The following is a 23874-nucleotide window of genomic DNA, read 5'->3' on the forward strand; positions in this document are numbered from 1 at the left end:
TTTAGACACTGCGATAATTTGGTAAAGATGATGAAGGACTGAAACAAACATTCAGAGTCACTGGCTGGTTAACTTTGGAGCAACCCAGGAACAGGATGAAATTCCCTTCAAACACATTGTTTTTGATCAATTCCCTTGAAGCCTGAAGCACAAAAAGAAATAAATAAACAAAAACTCTTCAAGCCACAATATCTGGAGTACCAGATTAGAGTATAAGCAGTAAATTAAGAGCCTAAACCAAAGCTTTTCCTGGGGTTGGTACTTGAAAGAAAATCACTTTATGGACTAGGGTGACATTAGAAATGCAATCCAGCAAAGAGAGTTCTTTGGAAACATTTAGTGTATGTGACCTCAACAGAAAAGGGGATGTCCAGACTCACAGTGGTACTATTTTCTAATAAACAAGATAATCACAGAAATAATATTTTTGGTAATTACCTGTAGATCTGTCAGTTTAGCCTGCAGACAAGAACTACTCCCGTCCTCTTCACTAGAGAAATCAGAAGTAATCCTGAATTTGTTGTTTTGCAGGTGGTGTTCAAGAATATCTTTGTATGTATCATACCTGGGCAAAATGAAATGCAACATCACAATAGTTAATTTTTAAAATAACACAGGCCAAGCGCAGTGGCTCACACCTGTAATCCTAGCACTTTGGCAGGCCAAGGCGGGTGGATTGCCTGAGGTCGGGAGTTTGAGACCAGCCTGGCCAATATGGCGAAACCTCATCTCTACTAAAACTACAAAAAATTAGCTGGACATGGTGACAGGTGCCTATAATCTCAGCTACGCAGGAGGCTGAGGCAGGAGAATCACTTGATCCCCGGAGGTGGAGGCTGCAGCAAGCCGAGATGGCACCACTGCACTCCAGCCTGGACGACAGAACGATACTCTGTCCCAAAATATTAAAAATAAAATAACACAAAGATAAACAAAAAACAAACAAAAAAATAAGAAAAATAAAATAACACAAAGAAATATTTTAAAATTACTGTCAACTGCGTGTGAGGAAATACCATAGAATTTCTGTTTAAGTTACTGGATCACATGCAAAATGATGACTAAACGAAAATAAAACTTTTAAAAAGTATAACATGTTTGCATCGATGAAAGACTTTTGGTGGATTTTCCAGTTGTTTAAAAAGAGTTTACCTCTCTAGTAAACTATTTATAGATGCACTGTAATCCTTTTCCATAATGCTTTCTTCTTGCAGAGGCTTTAACTCTGATGCCAGGCTAAACTTCATAGTGGGTTCCATTGCCTAAGGGAATATGCAAAATAGTAAAGGAAATATCTTAAACATACTTAATTATCTGGAAAAGATAAATGCTTTATGTTCAAAAATGTATCATTGATTCTTTGTACCTCAAACCAGGAGATAATACAATTTCCTTGAGATGTCTCAGCTCAGAGAAAAGTCTTTCCGTAGGACAGAGGAGAGTCTCACCTTCTAATTGGTATGGCAACATGTTAAAGGAAGACTTCCAGCCCCAAAATGCTATTTCTGCCTGAGACTGCATACCCATAGTCAAAAGTAGACAGAAGCCTACCATGCAGGAGCAGACCTCTAGAAACAAATCCACCTCACCTCATTCCTTCCGCCACATGTTCTGATTGACAGTCTGGACTGTAATATACAGTAAATACCAAATTATCTAGACTTCAGGAATTTAGAAAATTCAATTCCCACAGATAATGAAATACATTATAATGCAGCAGAAGAAAAGGCAAATGATAAATGAACTTGTTCATCTCAATGAAATGGAAACATCTGTACAGATCAAGCTCAACCTCTTCTACCCTCAATAACAATGTACACAGATAATCGGTATTCATAATGGTTCTAAAGGGTCTCTGCTTGAAAGAACTGTTTGTATACTCAGAGGAAGATTAGGTTATGCTCGCTATAGCTTTGGTTAGTTGCATTCTCCTTTGAAAATCAGTCTTTTCGGCCGGGCGCGGTGGCTCACGCCTGTAATCCCAGCACTTTGGGAGGCCAAGGCGGGTGGATCACGAGGTCAGGAGATCGAGACCATCCTGGATAACACAGTGAAACCCCGTCTCTACTAAAAATACAAAAAATTAGCCGGGCGAGGTGGCGGGCGCCTGTAGTCCCAGCTACGCGGGAGGCTGAGGCAGGAGAATGGCGTGAACCCCGGGGGGCGGAGCCTGCAGTGAGCCAAGATCGCGCCACTGCACTCCAGCCTGGGCGACAGAGCGAGACTCCGTCTCAAAAAAAAAAAAAAAAAAATCGGTCTTTTGCATTGTGTAAGTGGAAATTCTCCATTGATAAAAACAATCAGATAATTAAAACCAACATCTAATTAATGAGAAGTGAATTATTGCACACTTGGTCTTTTACTTTGGGTTTACTTCTAAAATACGTTATCCACATTTAACACCTTTTCAGTTGATGGCTGATTATCTGATTTTGCAAATGGTGCCTCACTGTGGGGATCCCCTCTTCTATTCTCAGATGTGGTGATGGTCCCCCTAGAAAGGAATCAAAATTGCATGTTTAAAAGAGAGTAAGAAAAATGAAACCTAAACAAGCATGACTAAGTGCAAAAGGGCTTCGTTTTATCCTGAAGGATAACTACTCTTATGCAGTACTAACTTGTTTTTCGACATGCCTCCCGCTGTGGGCTGCAGTGTCATATGAATTTCGGAAGCACATTTCAGAAGTCTTTCTATCTTTTGTTCATAATCTTTGAGTAGTCTCTTCACTTCTTCTTGACTCTTCTGTGAAGGCAGCTCTTCACACAGCTCCCTCAGGACTTCCATGTGGTGATTAAGCTGGTACAGGCAGCCTTCCTCAGAAAAGCAGGCCTAATTGAAGAAATAAAGCAGGAAATGTGCTTCCGATGAGTTAACATGATTATTCCACAAGGACTAGAAACTAACAGATGTGTGTGGTTTTAACAATGTGTTCTTGTATAGGCCATCTACATGCTATGACAATAGGCGCTGGAGAAAAAAAGATGAGAGAGTCAGCCCTAAAGGAATTTTCGGTTCAGTAACCTAGACAGACAAAGAACCAGCACAGAGTGTGCTAAGTGTTATGATAGAGCCTACCTGCCTGAAGGAGTCACAGAAAGCCTGCCTCACAAGAGGGAAGCATCTGAGCTATACGTGGAAGAAATAAGGACAAGTTCTCCAAGTATAAGGGGAGAGAGGTTATTTCTAGCAGAAGGACCACCAAGAGGACGAAAAGCACAAAGATAATGAAAAGCGCCAGATGTCTCAAAGGACCAGTACTTCAGTGAGGCTGGAGTGCACAGCACAGCAGGAGGGATGCTAAAGGGGTTTCCTGGGCCAGGCTATGAAGGAACTAAGTGGCCTTCTAAGATGCCTGGAATTGTCCTGGGGGTATGGGGAACTGGTGACGTAGGATTTGTGGCTCAAAAGGACAACTCTGGTGCTGGCATGGAAGATGAGATGAAGCAACCATCATCATTCTGAGAAAAGAACCCTGGCTTAGGTAAGTGGAAACACCACTGGAAAGAAGCAGCTGTTCTGAAGAATCCCAGATGGGGCTTGGCAACAGATTTAATTAAGGCTGAGTGGAAAGGAAGGCAGGAAGGAGAGGAAGGGCGTCATGAGACAGCAATGCCACTCATTACCAGTAGACAGAATATAAAATGAACCTTTGAGAGGAGATATTATTGGTTCAGTTTTGAGCTTGCTGAATTTGAGTTCTCCGAAAAACACTGGTGATATCTACTAGTCAGTGAGAAATAGAACACAGAATTCAGGTGAAAGGACTCAGCTGGGGAGAAAAATTGACAAACTATCATTGCAGAGAAGGCAGGTCAAACCCCAGAGTGCATAAAATCGTCTAAGGGAAGCATGAAATTAGCCAAAAGTGGAGGTGGAGACTCCTTCTTCAAAAGCAAAACATTAATAGAATAAAAAGGAATATTTGTGAAGACACTAAAAAGTACTCACTGTAAATTATATATCGCTATATATTTACATATCTACATCTGTATCTGTTTAGATAGATAGATAGATAGATAGATAGATAGATAGATAGATAGATAGATAGATATAGAATTATATAAAGCAAGAGAGACTGACAGTGGGAGAGCCACAACAGTAGAAACTTAAAAAGAAATGAAAAAAGGGTCAGAAATGTCAAATACATAAAAGCAATCAAATAGGATGGAGACCAAAAAAAGATCATGAGATTTGCCCCAGCTGCTTTATACCCTGATTTGCTCGTTTTCTCAAAAGCTGTGCTTCTGAGGACACTGTGTCCTGACAAAAGCCAACTGTGGGTAGTTTAGTAACAGTTGACACATTTGTGACCAGAGTCTGAGGACAGGGGCCACTGAGACACATCAAGGGAAATCATAAAATATTAACTCAGTGCCGAATTTTCTCACTTCTAAAAAGTAAGAAGCACAGGCTCTGCTGCGAGTGTGAAGCAAAGAAGTGATCATCCCCGGGGAGAGGAGGGCTAGGGTAATTTTCAGAACAGGTTTCATCCTAGGCTAAAGATACACACAAGCATTTAAGATAAACCCCAAAATGATGACAAAATTTAAGTGGAAACACGTTATTGTACCTCATGTTCTCTGATGAGACCCTTGGTCCTTCCTCTACGGATAAGTTTCTTTTCTTTATTTATTTGCTTTTCAAGTTTTAAAATATTGTCACTAAGCTTTCCTTTTTCAATATCTATTTTTAGTTGTTGAACATATAAAGACAGTTCATGATGAAGAGACTACAAAAAAAAAAAAAGGAATATATTAACCATGGGAACAAAATATACAAAAAAGTATTTACAGTAACAATAAATATATGTGTAGTGACAAAAGGACAGAAACAAAGCTTAAGTGCCATTCTGATTCATCCATATATTTTGGGGGGAGATATTTTAAAACATCCCAGGCCCATAAACATGGTTTTTTTTTTTCTAACAAATAAAAATGTATTTTAGCTGTCAAAGGCACTATTAAGAAAATGAAAAGACAAGCTACAGACTGAGGGAAACTGTATGCAAAACAGACAATTGAGCCCAAGGAGACATAAGTAAATGTAATGTGTATCCTCGATAAGATTCTAGAACAGACAGAAAGAACATCTGGGGAAAACTGTGAAAAGGTAAATAAAGTGCAAACTTTAGTTAATACTAATGTATCAATCTGTCAGGGTAAACTGCTAGAAAAAATAATGTATTAACATTGACCCAGTAATTGTATCGATACTATACTAAGGTAAGATGCTGATGACAGAGGAATCTGGGCATGGGGTACCCTGGAACTCTCGGCACCATCTTTACAGTAATTCTGTAAATCTAAAACTATTCTAAAGTAATAAAGTTTATTTTAAAATGAGTTTTAGGAGGATCCTTAACAGCACATATTCAATCCACTTACATAGACACAGATACATAGACACACACATTTTAATTATCATATTACACATTTCAATATTAATTATCATTTAATATTAATTGCCATTAATTACCAGAACATAATCTCAGTGGTAGATGCTTTCTATAAATCCTTGCATCAATTCTGCCCAGTAGGTGGTGTTACCCCATTTTTATCAGGGAGGCTCCTAAAAGTTAAGTACCTTGCCCAGGGTCACAGCTGCCGAATCCAGGTTTGTCTGCCACCAAAGCCTAGACCTATTCTGCTATGAAACTCTGTATGAACCCTGGGACTTCAGCCTGCAGGGACCAGCCCACTGGTGATACAGCATAGTCAGGAAAACCCCAGGAATGGCTCTGACAACCAACAGCCCAGGATCAGACATATAAAAACGTAAGTACAGAAACATATGCATGTTCTTACCTCCCATTTGGCACAGACATCTCTACTCTTTTCTTCTAAAGACGTCTTTATGTCCTCAGTTACATTATTTTTTAGTTCTTCAACAGCTTTCAAATACTTGGCCAGACTCTTTGTATTAGAAATTATTAGTGCTTCCTAAAAAAAAAAAAAAAAAAAAAATGCAAACAAAATCATAAAAGCCTCATTCTACTGCCAAATCCTCAAAATCCTCAAAGCTAATTTTGGTATGTCTTTAACTAGTAAAGTAGGAAGGGGCTCTCTGAAGAATATCTGAAGATTTATAGGAAACTTCTCTTTGTAAATCAAGGTTGCTAGCCCTTTGGCATCTCTTAAATTCTTTTCAAAAGAGTGCCAAAATATTTATTATTCAAATGTAGTTACACATGAGGCCCAGATTAAGATATCTTTATGATATTCAAAATGATTTTTGTTACCCCATTGATAAGTAATTATAAAGTTCACTGTACAGGGTTAATGAGCTCCTGACTAAGTTTCCTCTAAAGTTCTTAAGTATTGAGCAGACAACCATACTTCAGAAGCAATATAATATGAAGAGTATATCAGTTTTGTTTTGTTTTGTTTTTTGTTTTGAGATAGGATCGCGATCTGTCACCTAGGCTGAAGTGCAGTGGCACAATCACAGCTCACTGAAACCTCAAACTCCTGGGCTCAAGCAAGCCTCCCACCTCAACCTCCCAAAATGCTGGGATTATAGGTGTGAGCCACCATGCCTGGCCAAGACAAAATTTATAGAAAGGTTAACTATCATGCATAAGCAGTTATGCTGAAAGGAGGCCAACTTCAAAGTTTTGCCCAGGGCCACTCATGTTGGCAGTCCCTCCCCAGCAGTACACAAGAATGGGAACAGCCCTGACAGGCATGTGTCTGCTCCTAACCTGACATACTCTACAGGAACAGAAACCTGGCCTAGGTAACTAGCGAATGACAGAACAAAAATACAGGTCAGGGCCTGTGTGTGAAAAAGGCAGAAAACCTACAGGAGAGAGAAGATGAAAGTAATTCTCTGGGAGAAGTTAAGCAGGGTGGGAATTCGCTCATTCACTCATTACACATTTTTATGGACCGGTTGCAGGTAAGGCACAATGCTGAGCTCCAGGGCCCTCCTCCAAGGCCTCCTTTAGGACTGCTAGATTTATGACCTGGGGAGACACTTTTACCCTGTATGCTGTTCATAGCCGGGAGCTCCTACTGCCCATGTGTGCATGCCTACCAGGGCAGGGATCTTGCTTCTGCTGTGAAAGTGTATCCACTTGACTAAATGCCACTGGCAAAATGGGGGAAAACCAAAAGGAAGAAGGTCAGGGAGAGGAAACTGACACCTCCGGCCCTTCTCTGGTAAAGGAGCCAAGAAGCTGAGCACAGTGGCTCACACCCAGCACTTTGGGAGACCGAGGTGGGAGGATCACTTGAGGCCAGGAGTTTGAGACCAGCCTTGGCCAATAAAGTGAGACCCTTTCTCTATAAAAAATTTTTTTAAAAATTAGCTGCGCGTAGTGGTGTTTTCCTGTAGTACCAGCTACTTGGAGGCTGAGGCAGGAGGATAGCTTGAGCCCAGCAGTTGGAGGCTGCAGTGAGCCAAGATAGCACCACTGAACTCCAGCCTGGGTGACAGAGTGAGACCCTGTCTCTAAGAAAAATAAAAATAAAAATAAAAAAAGAGGGAAACTAGGAGCCTCTATTTTTTTTTTCCTTCTCTTTTTCCTGACCAGACCATATCTACCCAACTAGAATCCAGCCTCACCATCATTTAAAACAAGCATTCATTCTTAAGGTCAATTTAGTACTTTCAGGAACCTGGGAGTAAAAGCGGGAATAAAAGACAGAGGGAAGTGGTTGAAGGTGGCAGCTGGCAAAGTGCAAATGGCGTGAGATCAAGCAGACAAGGGCTACTAAGGTCATAGGAAAAGCAATGCTGAAATGACTGACAACAGGGCCCCAGCATGGTTAGCAAATCCAGTAGGCCAAAACAGGGTTGAGGCCCAGAAGACAGACGGAGGCCGTGATGAGAATGAAGAGAGGCTCCTATAGGGCGCCCTTTCATAAAGAGTAGGCGCAGGAATGGGGCAATGCCTTCCTGCATCTTTATTTCCCCTAAATGCCCAGCTCACTGTAAGTGTTCAATAAAGTGCGCTAAACGCTGAATACGAATGAAAAAAAGTATTACTCTACCTCTCCAATTTGCTCCAAGGTAGAGGCATTTAGCTTTGCTTCTAATTCCCCCAGCACCTCCCACCATGTTAATAGTGAGTCTCTGGTTTGGTGACATCTTAAGCTGCAACCTCAGCCTACCAAACCATAAAAATCAACCTGAAACTGTCTCCATACAAAACATTATTGGGTCTTTAGCTATAGAAAAGTATGCTTCCATGAATAACTTTTATCAAAGTATTTTAATAATAATAGTTTTTTTTACATTCAGAGAATGTATGCAAAGTAACTTCACGTGCCTTATTTTCACTTAAAGCCTCACAACAAATCTGACAGCTGGATAGGGCTGGAACTATTATGCCAATTTTACAAATTAAAAATCCAGAGAAATTAAATTCTTGTTCAATGTCATAGAGTCAGCTGCACTCTTTACACCATATCACTGAGTACATTCAACGGATCCACAATAAAATTTGAATTAAAAAATTCTATACTCAAATACTTATGTTTAATAACATCAGGGGAACAACATATAATACTGAGAAATTCTTTTTAAGTTATAGTAACTCAGTATATAATTACAGTGAAGGAAACATCTTGATTTCAAAAAAGATAGACAGTTAACAATAATGTCCTACATTTGATGGTTGAAAAGATTCCCACCTTGTATTTTGAAATGAGTCCACCGGGGCTCTCTCTTTGCCCCAGTAACTGCTGAGCCCTCATCATATATGATTCAAGTTCCTTCTGGGATTCTTCCATCTTCAGCCTGATGTCCAATTCTGGTGAAACGTCAGTTAAGTTCTTCAACGCTGCAATGAGTTTTACCACATTGATCTTGAAGACAAAAAAATTCTCAAATTAACACGGGGACCAATTCTTAATAAATTCTTAAGTTAACAAATACTTTATTTGTTATTTTCCCACTAGACAAAGATATTTAGATATCTATCTAAATTATGATAAATCTATCTAAATTTAGATATCTATCTAAATTATGATACTTATATACTATGATACTTATATTTTCTGATATGCTCTAAATTATAAAGAAATAAAACATAATGCAAAAGTAATATTTTACAAAACGTTTCCAAGCTACAGGGCTATCACCCCCCTTCACTGCCCACCCAGTGACCCCTTAGTTTTAGAGAACAGAATTACTAAATAAGGAATATTAAAGAGAGACCTGGACTTTCTCTTTAGCTTCTTGAATCTTTGCCTGAAGCCCAGTTGTGAGAACATGTTGAAAGGACTCCTGGCTTGAAATATTTTGTATATCCATTTGTAACATATCTTCACTTCTTGCCATAAGCTCATCATACATAGAGCCTTTGGCAATAAGATGCTATTAAAACAAATTGAAGTGAGATTACAATAAACATTCTGATTATATGTTAAACATTAATCAAAACAACCGCAGGAAACCAAAAAAGTTCATTATTAATCCAAAATCAGGCAAATTTGCATTCTGAAAAATGATATTTTAAGGAGTCATTTTGAAATTCCATATTGATACAATCAGATTCTGAACATGTTTTATAGATTATTCTTTATACAGTAAGCACTTCAATAAAATAAAGAATAAAAGTAATACAATGACAATAGAAAGAAACTTGAAACAATGGTAATAAATATTAAAATGATCTTGTTCTATGTCAAAGTAGTGGAGAGGAGAATTCAATAAATGTTACTGGAGAAAATAGCTATTGGAAAATAATCTTTATACATCATAACAAAAATAAATTCCAAATGGGTCAGAAATATGAAACCACAAAAAGAAGACATTATCCATAAAAACCAAGCTGCGGCCAGGCGCAGTGGCTCACGCCTGTAATCCTAGCACTTTGGGAGGCTGAAGTGGGCTGATCACCTGAGGTCAGGAGTTCGAGACCACCCTGGCCAACATGGTGAAACCCCATCTCTACTAAAAATACAAAATTAGCTGGTCATGGTGGCACACGCCTGTAATCCCAGTTACTCGGGAGACTGAGGCAGGAGAATTGTTTGAACTCAGGAGGCAGAGGTTTTAGTGAGCCAAGACTGTGCTCCTGAACTCCAGCCTGGGCAACAAGAGTGAAACTCCATCTCAAAAAATGCAATAAAATAAATGAAATAAAATAAAACTGGCAGTGGCTCATGCCTGTAATCCCAGCACTTTGGGAGGCTGAGGTGGGTGGATCAGTTGAGGTCAGGAGTTTTAGATCAGCCTGGCCAACATGGTGAAACCCAGCCTCTACTAAAAACACAAAAATTAGCCAGGTGTGGTGACAGGCGCCTATAGTCCCAGCTACTTGGCAGGCTGAGGTAGAAGAATCTCTTGAACCAGGGAGGTAGAGATTGCAGTGAGCCAAGATTGCACCACTGCACTCCAGCCTGGGCAACAGAGCAAGACTCCGTCTCAAAAAAATAATAAAATAAAATAAAATCTGATCTGCTATCTCGCTGCAGAGGGTCTTTCCAGGCCTAAGAGTAGGGATAGACATGACTACATAAATATAAAAAACCTGCAATGCAAAATAAAATAAAGTCAACAAATCAGCAAAAATATCTGACAGAAACGAAAATGGATCACAATTCAAAGAGCTTGTATAATTCAATTTTAAAAAAGCCAAGATCCCAAAGAAAATTTTGAAAATATAAGAACAGATAATTCACAGAAACAGATGTCTAATAAATATATGATAGTTCAATATTACATGTAGTCAAATAAGTATCCATTAAAACAATAAGGAGATACCACTTTTCAGTTCTCAAGTTAGCAAAAAATAATTTTTTAATTACAACTCACAGTGGCATGGTGATACGGTTTGGCTGTGTCCCCACCCAAATCTCATCTTGAATTCCCACGAGTTGTGGGAGACCCGGTGAGAGGTAATTGAATCATGAGGGCAGATCTTTCCTGTGCTGTTCTCATAATAGTGAATAAGTTTCATGAGATCTGATGATTATATAAGGGGGAGTTTCCCTGAACAAGCCCTCTTCTCTTGTCTGCCACCACATAGACATGCCTTTCACCTTCCGCCATGATTGTGAGGCCTTCCCAGCCATGTGGAACTTTAAGTCTATTAAACCTCTTTCTTTTGTCAATTGCCCAGTCTCGGGTATATCTTTAATAGCAGGGTGAAAACAAACTAATATACATGGGTATGATAAAATAGAAGTTACAGTATGTGATATCGACTATGTAAATGTTGATCTTATTTGTCTTGGGGCAGTGGAATCACAGTAATTTCAACTTCTTGAAATTAGCATGTTCATTTATAATTTCAATTTTTCTTTCTTTTAAATTATAAAACCAACAAAAAAGCTCATGTAATTCAAAAAAACTGAAAAACAATAGAAAGGTACAGCATGTAAAGAAAATACTTATAGCTGGGCACGGTGGCTCACGCCTACAATCCCAGCACTTTGAGGGGCTGAGGTGGGCAAATCACTTGAGCCCAGGAGTTCAAGGCCTGCCTGGACAATACAGCAAAACCCTGTCTCTACTAAAAATGTAAGAATTAGCTGGGCGTGATGGCGCATGCCTGTAATCCCAGCTACTTGGGAGGCTGAAGTGGAAGGATCACTTGAACCTGGGGAGGTCGAGTGAGCCATGGTTGTGCCACTGTACTCCAGCCTGGGTGACACAGCAGAACCCTGTCTCAAAAAAAAGGAAAGAAAATATTTATTTTATGTCTACCATGTACTAGCAGCTGGGAATAACACGGGATTAAGATAGACTCAGTTACGGGTATATCTTTACAGATATTTTTCTATGAATATAAATGTATCATATATAAAAATACAACTCTGTTTAAAAACCACAAATGAGATTACATTATCTCATTATCCATACAGTTTAGGAACTTGTATTTCTTACTTTAGAATATATCTTGATCCAATATTTTGATCCAATGAATATCTACTTAATTCTTTCTTAATAGAAATACATTTCAGTGTGCTTGTATGTTCACTATAATTTTTAAATTATTTAAAAATTTTTTAAATATTTAATTTCTACCTCTTTTTTTCCAAGAAAATAAATTCCAGATAGAGTAGATAAATAAATATTAAAAATAAAATCAGAAAAGCACTGGCAGATGAGATGGCATGATAAATTTATATAGTATTTTCAAAGCAATAAAAACTATCACACAATGAAAACACAAAATGCTGAAATATACACCTTTCAGAAACGTAGGCTCAGAAAAATTATGTAAATGTTCCTTTTTATTCCAGGAACTTCCCATCTTGTTGTAACTTATGCTCTGTAGGTTTTATAGCTGAGCTGGAACTCAGTAAAAACCTCAATGATAACTCCTTTCCCAGGAGAACTAAGTGATATTAAGACACACTCTTGCCTCACTGCTTTTCAATGAGTCGACTGCCTGAGAATAAAGACAGAATGGAGATCTAACAACATGAGTCACTCTCCCTGCATTGAGTAAGGAAAGCAGAGTGGCTTCATCAGCGGGTGAACTTTCAAAGCATAGATTGTATGATTTCTTTTATTTTTTTTCAGAAGGAGTCTCGCCCTGTCACCAGGCGGGAGTGCGGTGGTGCAATCTCGGCTCACTGCAACCTCCGCCTCCTGGGTTCAAGCAGTTTCTCCTGCCTCAGCCTCCCAAGTAGCTGGGACTAGAGGCGTGCAAGCCACCACGTCCAGCTAATTTTCTGTATTTTCAGTAGAGACGGGGTTTCACCATATTGGCCAGGATGGTCTCGATCTCTTGACCTTGTGATCCACCCGCTTCAACCGCCCAAAGTGCTGGGATTGCAGGCGTGAGCCACCGCGCCCAGCCTGATTATATATAATCTCTTCTGTGTACTCTGCACTGAGCTATAATGAGACTGAACTCACTCATCTCCTCATTGTCCTCTGGCGCAAGAAAATATTTTAACCCCCATGTTATAGCTAAGAAAATAAGTCCAAGAGCTTAACATTCATAGGTATTATCAGTGGTCTCCTAACCTATCCTCTGCTTTCAAGCAAAATAACAGCAAATGATCCAGGGATAAAATCCATTCATTTTTAAAACTCCCAACAAAGAAAATTAAAACTGTAGGCTTATTACTACTTACTTTAAAAGTTCTTATTTATCTTAAAACATAAATGTACAACCATGAAAGTACCCTCTTAATACTTTTACACTCCTACCTTCAAAGATTCTTCCATTGAGGTGTCCACATCATCTTGATCCAAAACTGATTTGGCTTCTGCCTCCCAGATTTCCACTTGCCCAATGAGTTTTTCAACATCTTTAGCCACTTTTAGTTGCCCTGTGAATTCTTCATTTTCTTTTTCATGCTTCTCTCCAGCCTACAACATTCAAAATTACCACTGAGAAAATGTCAGCATGTACATAACAAAATAATTTTCCTTTTCAAAAAGTTACACCTGTAATCCCAGCTCTTTAGGAGGCCAGGGCAGGAGGATCGCTTGAGGCTAGGAGTTTGTGACCAGTCTGGGCAACAAAGCGAGACCTCATCTCTACAAAAAATTTTAAAGTTAGCTGGGCATAATGGTGCATGCCTGTAGTTCTAGCTACTCAGGAGGCTGAGGCAAGCGAATTGCCTAAACCCAGGAGTTTGGGGCTACAGTGAGCTATGATCATGCCACTGCATTCCAGCCTGGGCAACAAAGCAAGATCTTGTCTTCAAAAATAAAAGATAAAAAAGTTACACCACTTTCTTTCCTGAAGAGTGCTAATCAAACATATTTTAATGACATAAGATGTAGTTCTTTGACAACAATAAATTTTTTTTTCTATATGAGGTCTCGCTTTATTGCCCAGGCTGGAGTACAGTGGCACAATCACAGCTCACTGCAGCCTCAACCTCCCAGGCTCAAGTGATCCTCCCACCTCGGCCTCCCGAGTGGCTGGAATTACAGGTGTATGCCACTACGTCTAGCTGTTTTTATATTTTGTAGAGATGGGGTCTTACTATGTTGCCCAGGCTGATCTCGAACTCCTGGGCTTAAGTCCCATCTCAGCCTCCCAAAGAGCTGGGATTACAGGTATGAGCCACCATGCCTGGCCAATGATAACACTTCAAAATAGTATATATCACTTTGCAAATTAAAAAGTTTGTTCAGGGTTTCTTACTTAATTATAATATCATTCCTATCAGATAATATTTTCTACATTTTACATGTAAGAAGATTAAAGTTTAGTAAATTAGGGTAAGTGACTATAAACACATTTCTAAAACTCATATACGATTTAAATAAATACAGCTATTAGTAATGGTAGTTGTAAAATATCAAGAAGAAACTCAGAATCAAATTTCAACAAAATTAAATCTTTTTCCCCTTAATAATCTATAGGTTGACATACTATAGCTTTACATGATAGATACATTATTTCTTAAACTATATATGGACAAATTATAATGGCTTATGTTTATGGAGTACACAGATACTTTTTTTTTTTTTTTTTTTTGAGATGGAGGCTGGAGTGAAGTGGTGCAATCTTGGCTCACGGCAACCTCCGCCTCCTGGGTTCAAGCAATTCTCCTGCCTCAGCCTCCCAAGTAGCTGGGATTACAGGCACCCACCACCACTCCCAGCTAATTTTTGTATTTTTAGTAAATACGGGGTTTCACCATGTTGGCCAGGCTGGTCTCAAACTCCTGACCTCAAATGATCTGCCTGCCTTGGCCTTCCAAAGTGCTGGCATGAGCCACCGCTCCCAGCCGAAAGATACATTCTTAAAGTTGTTTTTAATCAGGTCACTGTTTTATTTATTTTATTTATTTTAAATAGAGATAGGGTTTCACTATGTTGCCCAGGTTGGTCTCGAACTTCTGAGCTCAAGCAATCCTCTCGCCTCGGCCTCCCAAAGTGCTAGAATTGAAGGCATAAGCCACCTTGCCTGGTCAGATCACATTTTAAATGTATCAGAAGACTCTAGTATTTTAAACACACTGCAAAAATTCAGATCTTTCCAGATTTTCTAAGTAGGCATTCTTACAGTAGGAAAATGCTGGCACTCCATCATGCCAGTAGGTCCGAGCCACTTTAAAAGTAGTTTAAGTAAAGCTGTGTAAGTTACCACGAAGGTGGAGCATTTCCAAAGCCATAGGTGTTATATCTTACAAGTATATGATTTTTAATTTATTTTTTGTTCTTTTCCCATACTTGGGAGGATGACTCTAAAGTCATCCTCCACATTACCCAACAAAACAAGGAAGAAATAGAATATTTTCCCCCATTTTACAGAAAGGAAGCAAGACACACGGAGGCCAGGGGCTAGCCTAAAGGTAGCCAATTTCTGTGCACCAGTCAGAAGTAGTATCAAGAAAATAACAACTCAATTTACACTGCTCAGAGTCAAGACTGCTCTGTGTGTCTGTGAGAGCACACAGTAAGTGTAATAAGTAAGACTTTCATGCTAAAGACTTCACAAGGGAAAACATCTAAGCATTTTCCTAGGAAATGATCATACTTTAAATGTTACCTAGCAATCCACACATTTACCACCAACTCAACAATATCTTTTCTTTCTTTTTTTGAGACGGGAGTCTTACTCTGTCACCCAGGCTGGAGTGCAGTGGCACGATCTCGCCTCACCTTCAGCTTCCACCTCCCAGGCTCAAGCAATCCTCCCACCTCAGCCTCCCGAGTAGCTAGAACCACAGGCGCACAAACACATGTCCGGCTAATCTTTCATATTTTTGGTATAGACAGGGTTTTGCCACATTACCCAGGCTGATTTCGAACTCCAGAGCTCAAGCGATCTACCTGCTTTGTCCTCCCAAAGTGCTGGGATCACAGGCATGAGCCACCATGCCCAGCAATATCTTTTTTTTTTTTAATAGCAAAGTTAAATTATTTCTATTTGCAAGTGAAATATACAAAGTATGATTATTTTACCTTTATGTTTTGATTATAATTTTCAGGAAGTTCTATTGACATATCTGTTGAAAACTCAACAGTTGCTTTTTCTTCTTTAGAAAGAATATTTCCAGAATTGTCAAAAGTGAGCTGATCCTGTTTTTTTATCATCAGTGGCAGGTTCATTTCCTATACAAAATAATTTCATGAAATGTAATACTCATATTTTTATTTTATGCTAATATACATTACAAACAGTAAGTGGACGTAATATATTCAAATATATGTTTAGGATTAAACTACAACAGTGTTATAAAATATGAGCATTTCACATAAAACACCTACATCTCAAATTGTTAAGAATCAGTTGAAAAAATATTTTATAAAAAGTCTGCTTTTATGAGGCACTATGCTACATATAAAGATACATAAGGCTCAGTGTATGTTCTCAATGAGCTGAAAATCTAGTAGGCAAAACAATGCTTGTTTTTCCTTCCTGGTAAGTGAATTTCAACTAGAAAGCTCTATAGTAAAAAGGGTTCAAGAATTAAAAGATCTCTCAGGCATATACTCAAGAAAGATTCAAGAACTGAAAGCTCTCTTGAGCATACACTCAAAGAAAACATGTGTCCACATGAATGTCCATAGCTGCATTGTTCATAAAAACCCAAAAAGTGAAAAGAACTCAAATGTGTATAAACTAGAGAATGGATAAACAAAATGTGGTATATCCATACAATGAATTATTATTTGCCAATAAAAAGGAATGAAGTACGATTACATTCTATAATACAGATGAACCTTAAAAATATTATGCCAAGTAACATAAGCCAGTCACAAGAGATCACATATTATATGATTGCATTATGTGAAATGTCCAGAATAGGCTTATCTATAGAAAGACAGTAGATTCGTGGTTGCGCAGGGCTCGGGGGGTGGGGGTTGGAAGAAAATAGGGAGTGACTTCTAGGGTTTCCTTATGAAGTAATAAAAATGTTCTAAATTTGTTATGGTAATGGCTACATAACTCTGTGCATATACCAGAAATCAATCAGTTATGAACTTATAATGAGTAAATTGTATGGTACATGAATCCTATCTAAATAAAGCTGCAACCAATCAAAAGAACTTACAAGTTGAGTTTTTGAAACCAACTTTCTCCATCTTTTATTCAGCCTTCTCAGTTCTTTAGAAATAGATGATCCAACCACATCATTGCTGACTTCGACTAAGAAATTTCCTGCTTCATTTAAAGTAGCATGTTCTAGATTCCACTGGGCTAGTGTCTCAAAGGGTACCTACATAACACATAAGCAACATACTATCTTAATGACACAATATTGTCTTTCTATTACGTATAATAAATGTTCACCAAGACTTTTTTTTTTTTTTTTTTTTTTTTGAGATGGAGTCTTGCTCTGTTGCCCAGGCTGGAGTGCAGTGGCGCAATCAAGGTCATTGCAACCTCAGCACCAAGACTAATTCTAAGCAACATTCTTTGCAGAGACTTTGACTTTCACCTTAGAGGAGTCTGCCATCCCTGTTGGTCTAGCTCTTCACTCCTAAGTGCTAACTGGCGAATGCCAGCTGTCTGTCATCACTCCTGGTCCTGGACTTTTATGATGCATCTGATCTCTCTTTCTATGTGGCTGATGAACTTACAGCAGAGGTTTCCAAACTTATTTAGTTCATGGAGTCTTAACTGTCTCATTAATTTTTTCAGAGAGTCTCTAGACCAGAAATGTTATCTAACAGTTCCCATTTTTAGTAGTCAAGTTCAACAACTTAGTAGCAGCATAGTGTCCAACAGATGGATGTTGTTGTGTCTCCTTCAAATTTTAGAGTGTTCTGTAAGTTCTTAGTTCTCTCTTTGGGTATTACAACCTTAAAGTGTTTTTCTCTGAGTTATGTACATTTTTATGGAAGATCTTTAAAGACAGGAGGACTGTTGGAAGACGAAGATTTGAATTTCTAGTACTAACATAGGTGACAGAAGTGATGACTCAACCTCTGAAATGCTCTTTTTTGCATTCTTACCATTATAACAAATTTTACTTTAACACAAATAATCTATTTTCTATTAATTTAAGTTTCTATTTTGGAAATGTTTAATATGAAAGGCTATCTGGCCATCTGCAACAGAGAAAAACAAATGAAAGAAGGAAAAACCACCTCAGATAATCATAGAACAGATTATTACATGAATAACACATGAAAACAATAATGAATTACATTGACAGTTCTTCCACACCTCTACACATAAGTTAAGGTATCTTGATTTTCTTCCTCTAGAAACTCAGGAAGATTTTAGAGCTGAAAGGTTTCAACCAAATGGAAAAATAAAACTTTCTGAACAGTAGTTTATTTTAACTGTGTCTATAAGCTAGCCAGTACATTAAGTCTTATTTCCTCTCCAAAGAGCTTAGCAAAACATCTCCCAAAAGCTATTACTCTGTATGTAAATTATACCTTAAGAAAGCTCTGTGTGTGGGAAGTGGGGGCGTGTATGTGTGACCATGTATATATAAACCAGTGGAGAATACTACCTCTTGGCAATTATATCGGGAAGAAACTAAATTCTTTCCAAGACCTTGAAGAATTTTCCAAAAACACTGGCGTACTCTTCTCTGTTTTCTCATCTTTGGATTGAAAATGAGGGTCACAAAATAAAACAATTAAAAAATAAAATTGAGCAGATGTTATTAGACTGCAAATACCTCTTTAATTTCTTCCTTCTTTGTCTCCTCAAAGCAAGCCCTTAGTAAGCGAAGGTTTTCCACATAAGTAGCCCAACATGCCAGCACTTTTTGTAGAGTGGACTTCACATTATATATTTTTTTTCTATACATACAAACATCAGATTTCACCATCACATACTGTTTACTAATATTCTGACATTCTCCAGCTACAATATTAACAAAACAAAAAAGTAATCTTAGAAAACAATTTTTTATTAATAATACTATTTAAAAATATTTGCATATTAATTGCAGCAGCAAAATAATATGTACTCTGACAATATTAAAAGTGAAAGCAAGAATTTTCCCAGGAAAACACGCACATAAAACTAATTTCTAAAACATTATACAGAAAGCACAACAGATAAAACATCATTGTTGAGTGACAGTCGTTCCATCAAAAAGTAACTGAACTACTTTACCCAAATTCTTATAAATTTCTCCACATTTTTGAAAAGAAGTATCAAGTCGAGCTAGGAATTCTTTTTCTTCAATAAATTTCTGGGAAGAAAACAAAAAACATATTGACAGTTTTTACTTTTAAAATTGTGCCAAGAAATCCAGATAGTGAGATACAGCCATTCAATGAAGGACATAGTTACCAAAATTTCTTTAGGGCTTTAATACTACATATTTGGTAGGAAAAGAGGAAGAAGGATGGTGAAAATGTAGGAGACATAAGCTGAGTGTGAACATTAAATAGGTCTGACATCTGATAAAATTGATCTTAATGTGGTGACATGGTGCTATAATGGTTTTCCTCTTGTGGAAAAAAGGCAAGTTAAGTATTTAATTTCAGGATCTCCTACTTTGCACATTTCCTTAATATTACATAATTGTGTCAGTTGCTCTTATTTCACATGCTTTATTAATATTGAGTAATTTTTTAAAGATATATTAGCATATGTTACAAAAGGATATCCATCACACAAAAACATTTCAGAAACTACCATTAACCAAATTCTGTTATGGAAAAAATACTAAGTTAATTCAAAATTCATATTTACTGTATACTTATGCGTGCCAATAGTATGAATATTTAAATAGAAAAATGAAAATTCAAGCAAGGAAAAAGAAATACTCAAAATCTAGCCTAGTTTAGAATGATGCCTCCTGTTTGGAAACTTAGAGTGTTTAAGTCATAAACTGGAAGTAAATTTCTCTTTATCTTTTTTTTAAATTTTTACAATAAAACTTACAATCTTGGATTTTTCTTTCCCCCCCTCATTTCTTTTTTTTTTTTTTTTTTTTTTTTTTTTTTAGACAAAGTCTTGCTCTGTCGCCCAGGCTGGAGTGCAGTGCAGTGCCACAATCTCGGCTCACTGCAACCTCCACCTCCCAGGGTTCAAGTGATTCTCCTGCCTCAGCCTCCCAAGTAGCTGGTATTACAGGTGGCTACAACCACACCCAGCTAATTTTTGTATTTTTAGCAGAGACAGGGTTTCGCCATGTCTCAAACTCCTGACCTCAGGTGATCCACCTGTCTTGGCCTCCTAATGTGTTGGGATTACAGGTGTGCGCCACCATGCCCAGTCCCACCCCACTTCACCTCTAAAAGGAGGGAAACAAAAAGAAGGACAAAGCCTAAATGTAGAATTGACATTTCTGCGATGCTGTAGTTTTAACTTGGATGTGAACACACTTATATGCAAGTCACTTCAAACATTTTTTCCTATAAATTAGAAGAGCTAAACCCAAAAGGAAAGCCTCAAGACAAAAAGAGAAAATGTATTGTTTATCCTAGCTAGTAAAATTTAGTAAGCTAAGATCAAAATGTTTTAAGAAAAATGTAATTACTGCATGAAACTATGAATCTGAAAAGGAAACAAAAATTAACATTTCAAGTAAGTGAAAGAGGAATTTTTAATGAAAAAAAGCATGGAAACCTTTTATATTATATTAATAGACCTGGTTAACTCTTAATCTCCCCTTGGGTAGTAAGTAGTGATATTTTCTATATTTTTACTCTTTCCTATGCTGCTGTTTGACTCCCTGTAATTCTTTTCTCCATGCAATATTTAAGCTAATGAAATCTACCAAGAAAACCCATCTCAAAACCCGAAGAGTTAATGGGAAATCATGCCAAGGAAAAATGCAAACACAGCACCCAGAGATGGAGAAGAGTTGCCTAAGACACAAAATTAAAAAGCTTACATGCCAGTCTTCCAGCAATAATTCCACAGATTCTCTGCTCCCATATTTAATGTTCCAAATATCCAATTTTGATTTCACTTCATCTACCAAACCAAGAACTAAGCACTTGTAGTAATGAAATTCTAGAAGTAGAATAAATTTTTTCTCCAAAATGTTGTTGATTCTGGAAAACAGTACAGGTTTTGGAATTTAACTTGGTATTATTGACCAAATGTGAGAAATCTGTTCAGCATTTTAAAAAATATTGAGGCTTTAACTTTTTCTTTTAAGCACATGGAACTCAGATGTATCACTGTCTTTTCTTTTTTAAACACTGTAAAACAAATACTGTGACTAGATATATAACAACCATTTCTAAGGTAAAAACATCAAAAACAGAACATTTTCTGAATAAACTATTCTCCGACTGACAAATCCTGTAATAAAATGCTGATCTATGATATAGTTTACTAAATCTGAAAACTTCCATATAACTTAATGAAACTATAATCTAAGTTTATATATTAAAAGTTTTCATTATTAAGGCTAACACCCTCTTATTATTCTAATAAGTTGTTTTTGAGTAATAAGAAAAGATAATGAATTAAATAATCCCAATATTTATAGTATTTTACAGTTTATAAAGTGCTTTCATATCCCTCCTCCCATTTGATCCAGTTTCCTGGTGAGACCTGGACAGGGCAATTATCATTAACCTAAATTTACAAAGGTGGAAACATGCTCAAAAAGAGAGTAACTTATCCAAAACCAAGATACAGAGCTCAGTTTCTGAATGTTCTCCATCACCATATTCTACCATTCAATAAAAAAGGAGGTACGTTGGCATAATACCTGTAATGTTACTACTACATAAAATGTGAAGATACTGTTATCAAGATTTAAAGGAGAATACTTGGTAAAAATTATCTAAAAATCTGTATTTTGCAGTCCCTGCAGTATCAGTTGTTACTCAAACGTGAATAGTACCAGCGGTTGTGAAATGGTAGTGTTACACACCGTCTTTTCATTTCCTCCAATTTGTTAGGTGGTACCAATGGCAAGTGATTTTCATCCTTATTTTCAAAGGTAAGGAGAATGTTCAAATGATGCTCAAATCTATCCATCAGGCTCTGAAAAGAAATTCAGCATGACATAAACGATATTTATTGCCAAACACTGTAATTAAGGGTTTGTCAATCTCACTTGCATTACATCTTTTTTTCAAAAAAAAAAAAAAAAAAATCATAAAGCCCTCCCCCCAACCCACTTTTTTTTATTGTTTTAAGACACAGGGTCTCGCTCTTGTCACCCAGGCTGGAGTGCATAGCGTGATCATAGCTCACTGCAGCCTGGAATTCCTGGATTCAAAGGATCCTCTCACCTCATCTTCCTGAGTAGCTGGGTCTACAGGCACACAGCACAATACCCAGCTAATTTTGTTTTTTAAAAAAATTTCTGTAGAGGTGGGGTCTTGCTATATTGCCTAGGATGAAACTACCCCCTTTAACTAAAATTTTGTGAATAAATATTTTCGGCCGGGCACGGTGGCTCAAGCCTGTAATCCCAGCACTTTGGGAGGCCGAAGCAGGCAGATCACAAGGTCAGGAGCTTGAGACCATCCTGGCTGACACGGTGAAACCCCGTCTCTAATAAATATACAAAAAATTAGCCGGGCGTGGTGGTGGGCACCTGTAGTCCCAGCTACTTGGGAGGCTGAGGCAGGAGAATGGCGTGAACCCGGGAAGTGGTGCTTGCAGTGAGCCAAGATTGCGCCACTGCACTCCAGCCTGGGTGACACAGCAAGACTCCGTCTCAAAAAAAATATTTTTCATCATAAATATTTTAAATCTGAACATTTTACAGAGGCAGACCATAGTTTCTTTAGTAAAACCATTACTACAATCTTTTATTTATTAGTGTATTTTCCACTCCTTTGTAGGTTCAAATACCATAAATCTCACAGAATTTTTTTCATGTCATTTTAGTGAGAATCCAGTCTCTCAAATTTTAAATCAGGCTCCCCCTTCTCCACCCTCCCACCCCTTGATCTTTTCTTTTGGTCAGACTTTATTTATAGTTGCTTTAGAACTCTATCCTTATTTAGATTCTATCCTAATTGTTTCAACCTTAAACTAGCACAATGGTCATGAATGTAAAGTTACGTTCTAGGTCCCAAAAATCCCCAGAGGAATCATTCTAAACCATCCTCAAATATCCACTATTATCCTTCTCTTCTTTTTAGGAGAAAGTCTTCCTCAAGAACAATCCCTAACAAAATATGTATTTTTCTACATCTCTTTTTTTTCTTTTCCAACCTTGAATAAAGTCATTTTCTCTTGTATCAGAGTCATGGCTTGAGAGTGATCCTGGGAGGCTGACAAATCTTCATCCATAAGCTCTTCTGCCTCCTGGAGCCAAGCTTCAGTTTGATGGAGGGGTGGGGGCAAGGCATAATTCAGCTTTATTTTCCATGCGTTAATCTGAAAAAAAAGAAGATATTCTTCAGTAGAACTTTTCTAGTTTATTTCTTCACATACAGTATGTTTGATTCTTTAAAGTTTCTCTGGAAGCCAAGTCTGATAAATGTGATCCATTATCATGGAAATCTTCATCGATGGGTAAATTTCTTAGTTTTAAATATCACTTAGCTACTTGCTCACCAGGAATATAATTTGTTCAAAAGCTGTAGGAAAAGAAGGCATAAGAAAAAACAAACGTTTTGATAAATCCACAATAAGATATGGGGAAAATTCAAAAAAATTAAAAGCACACCTCTAAGCAAGGATACACTATCCTACTGAATGACCATCACTTGAAATGCCGTATGTCCTTGTGTGCTCTGACGCTACAACTACATCCTCCATACAGATTTATAACTTCTTCCCTCTCTAGCCCTAACTGTATATCCACATGACATATCTCTACCATATCTCCCGAATATCTGTCCTTCACGAAAGCACCACCCATCCCCAAATCCAAGTATATCTCCTCCTTCCTCAGCCTCCCACCACTCCCTGCATGCACAAGCATGTGAGAAACACACACTCTGACTGCTTGCTTCTCCAAATACTTGCTGTACTCTTGTGTCTTCGTTCTCACTGCCCCTGCTACCTGGATGTCCTCCCCGGCGAGCATTGTCAAAACTCACTCATTCATTTACTCGTTCATTCATTTACTCATTGGCCAAACATTTATGAACAACCTATT

The 23874-nt window shown here is 37.8% G+C and overlaps 1 protein-coding gene across 5 annotated transcripts in view; it reads right to left on the reverse strand.

Moving 5' to 3' along the window:
• SYNE2 (spectrin repeat containing nuclear envelope protein 2) overlaps positions 1 to 23874 on the reverse strand; it is a 379604-nt gene that overhangs the window by 230788 nt on the left and 124942 nt on the right. For all 5 annotated transcript variants that reach the window (XM_032134991.2, XM_032134990.2, XM_032134988.2 and 2 more), the window contains exons 12-27: positions 22983 to 23147; positions 21685 to 21797; positions 20689 to 20851; positions 18957 to 19035; positions 18514 to 18701; positions 16930 to 17094; positions 15836 to 15985; positions 13118 to 13279; positions 9164 to 9322; positions 8638 to 8811; positions 5806 to 5940; positions 4572 to 4730; positions 2619 to 2830; positions 2404 to 2494; positions 1153 to 1262; positions 439 to 565 (exon numbers count right to left, since the gene is read on the reverse strand). In XM_032134991.2, coding sequence (XP_031990882.1) covers positions 439 to 565; positions 1153 to 1262; positions 2404 to 2494; positions 2619 to 2830; positions 4572 to 4730; positions 5806 to 5940; positions 8638 to 8811; positions 9164 to 9322; positions 13118 to 13279; positions 15836 to 15985; positions 16930 to 17094; positions 18514 to 18701; positions 18957 to 19035; positions 20689 to 20851; positions 21685 to 21797; positions 22983 to 23147 — 2352 coding nt within the window. The remainder of the gene's footprint in view (positions 1 to 438; positions 566 to 1152; positions 1263 to 2403; positions 2495 to 2618; positions 2831 to 4571; positions 4731 to 5805; positions 5941 to 8637; positions 8812 to 9163; positions 9323 to 13117; positions 13280 to 15835; positions 15986 to 16929; positions 17095 to 18513; positions 18702 to 18956; positions 19036 to 20688; positions 20852 to 21684; positions 21798 to 22982; positions 23148 to 23874) is intronic.

Source organism: Hylobates moloch, unplaced genomic scaffold (assembly GCF_009828535.3).
Source record: "Hylobates moloch isolate HMO894 unplaced genomic scaffold, HMol_V3 SCAFFOLD_16, whole genome shotgun sequence".
In the NCBI taxonomy this organism is placed as follows: Eukaryota; Metazoa; Chordata; class Mammalia; order Primates; family Hylobatidae; genus Hylobates; species Hylobates moloch.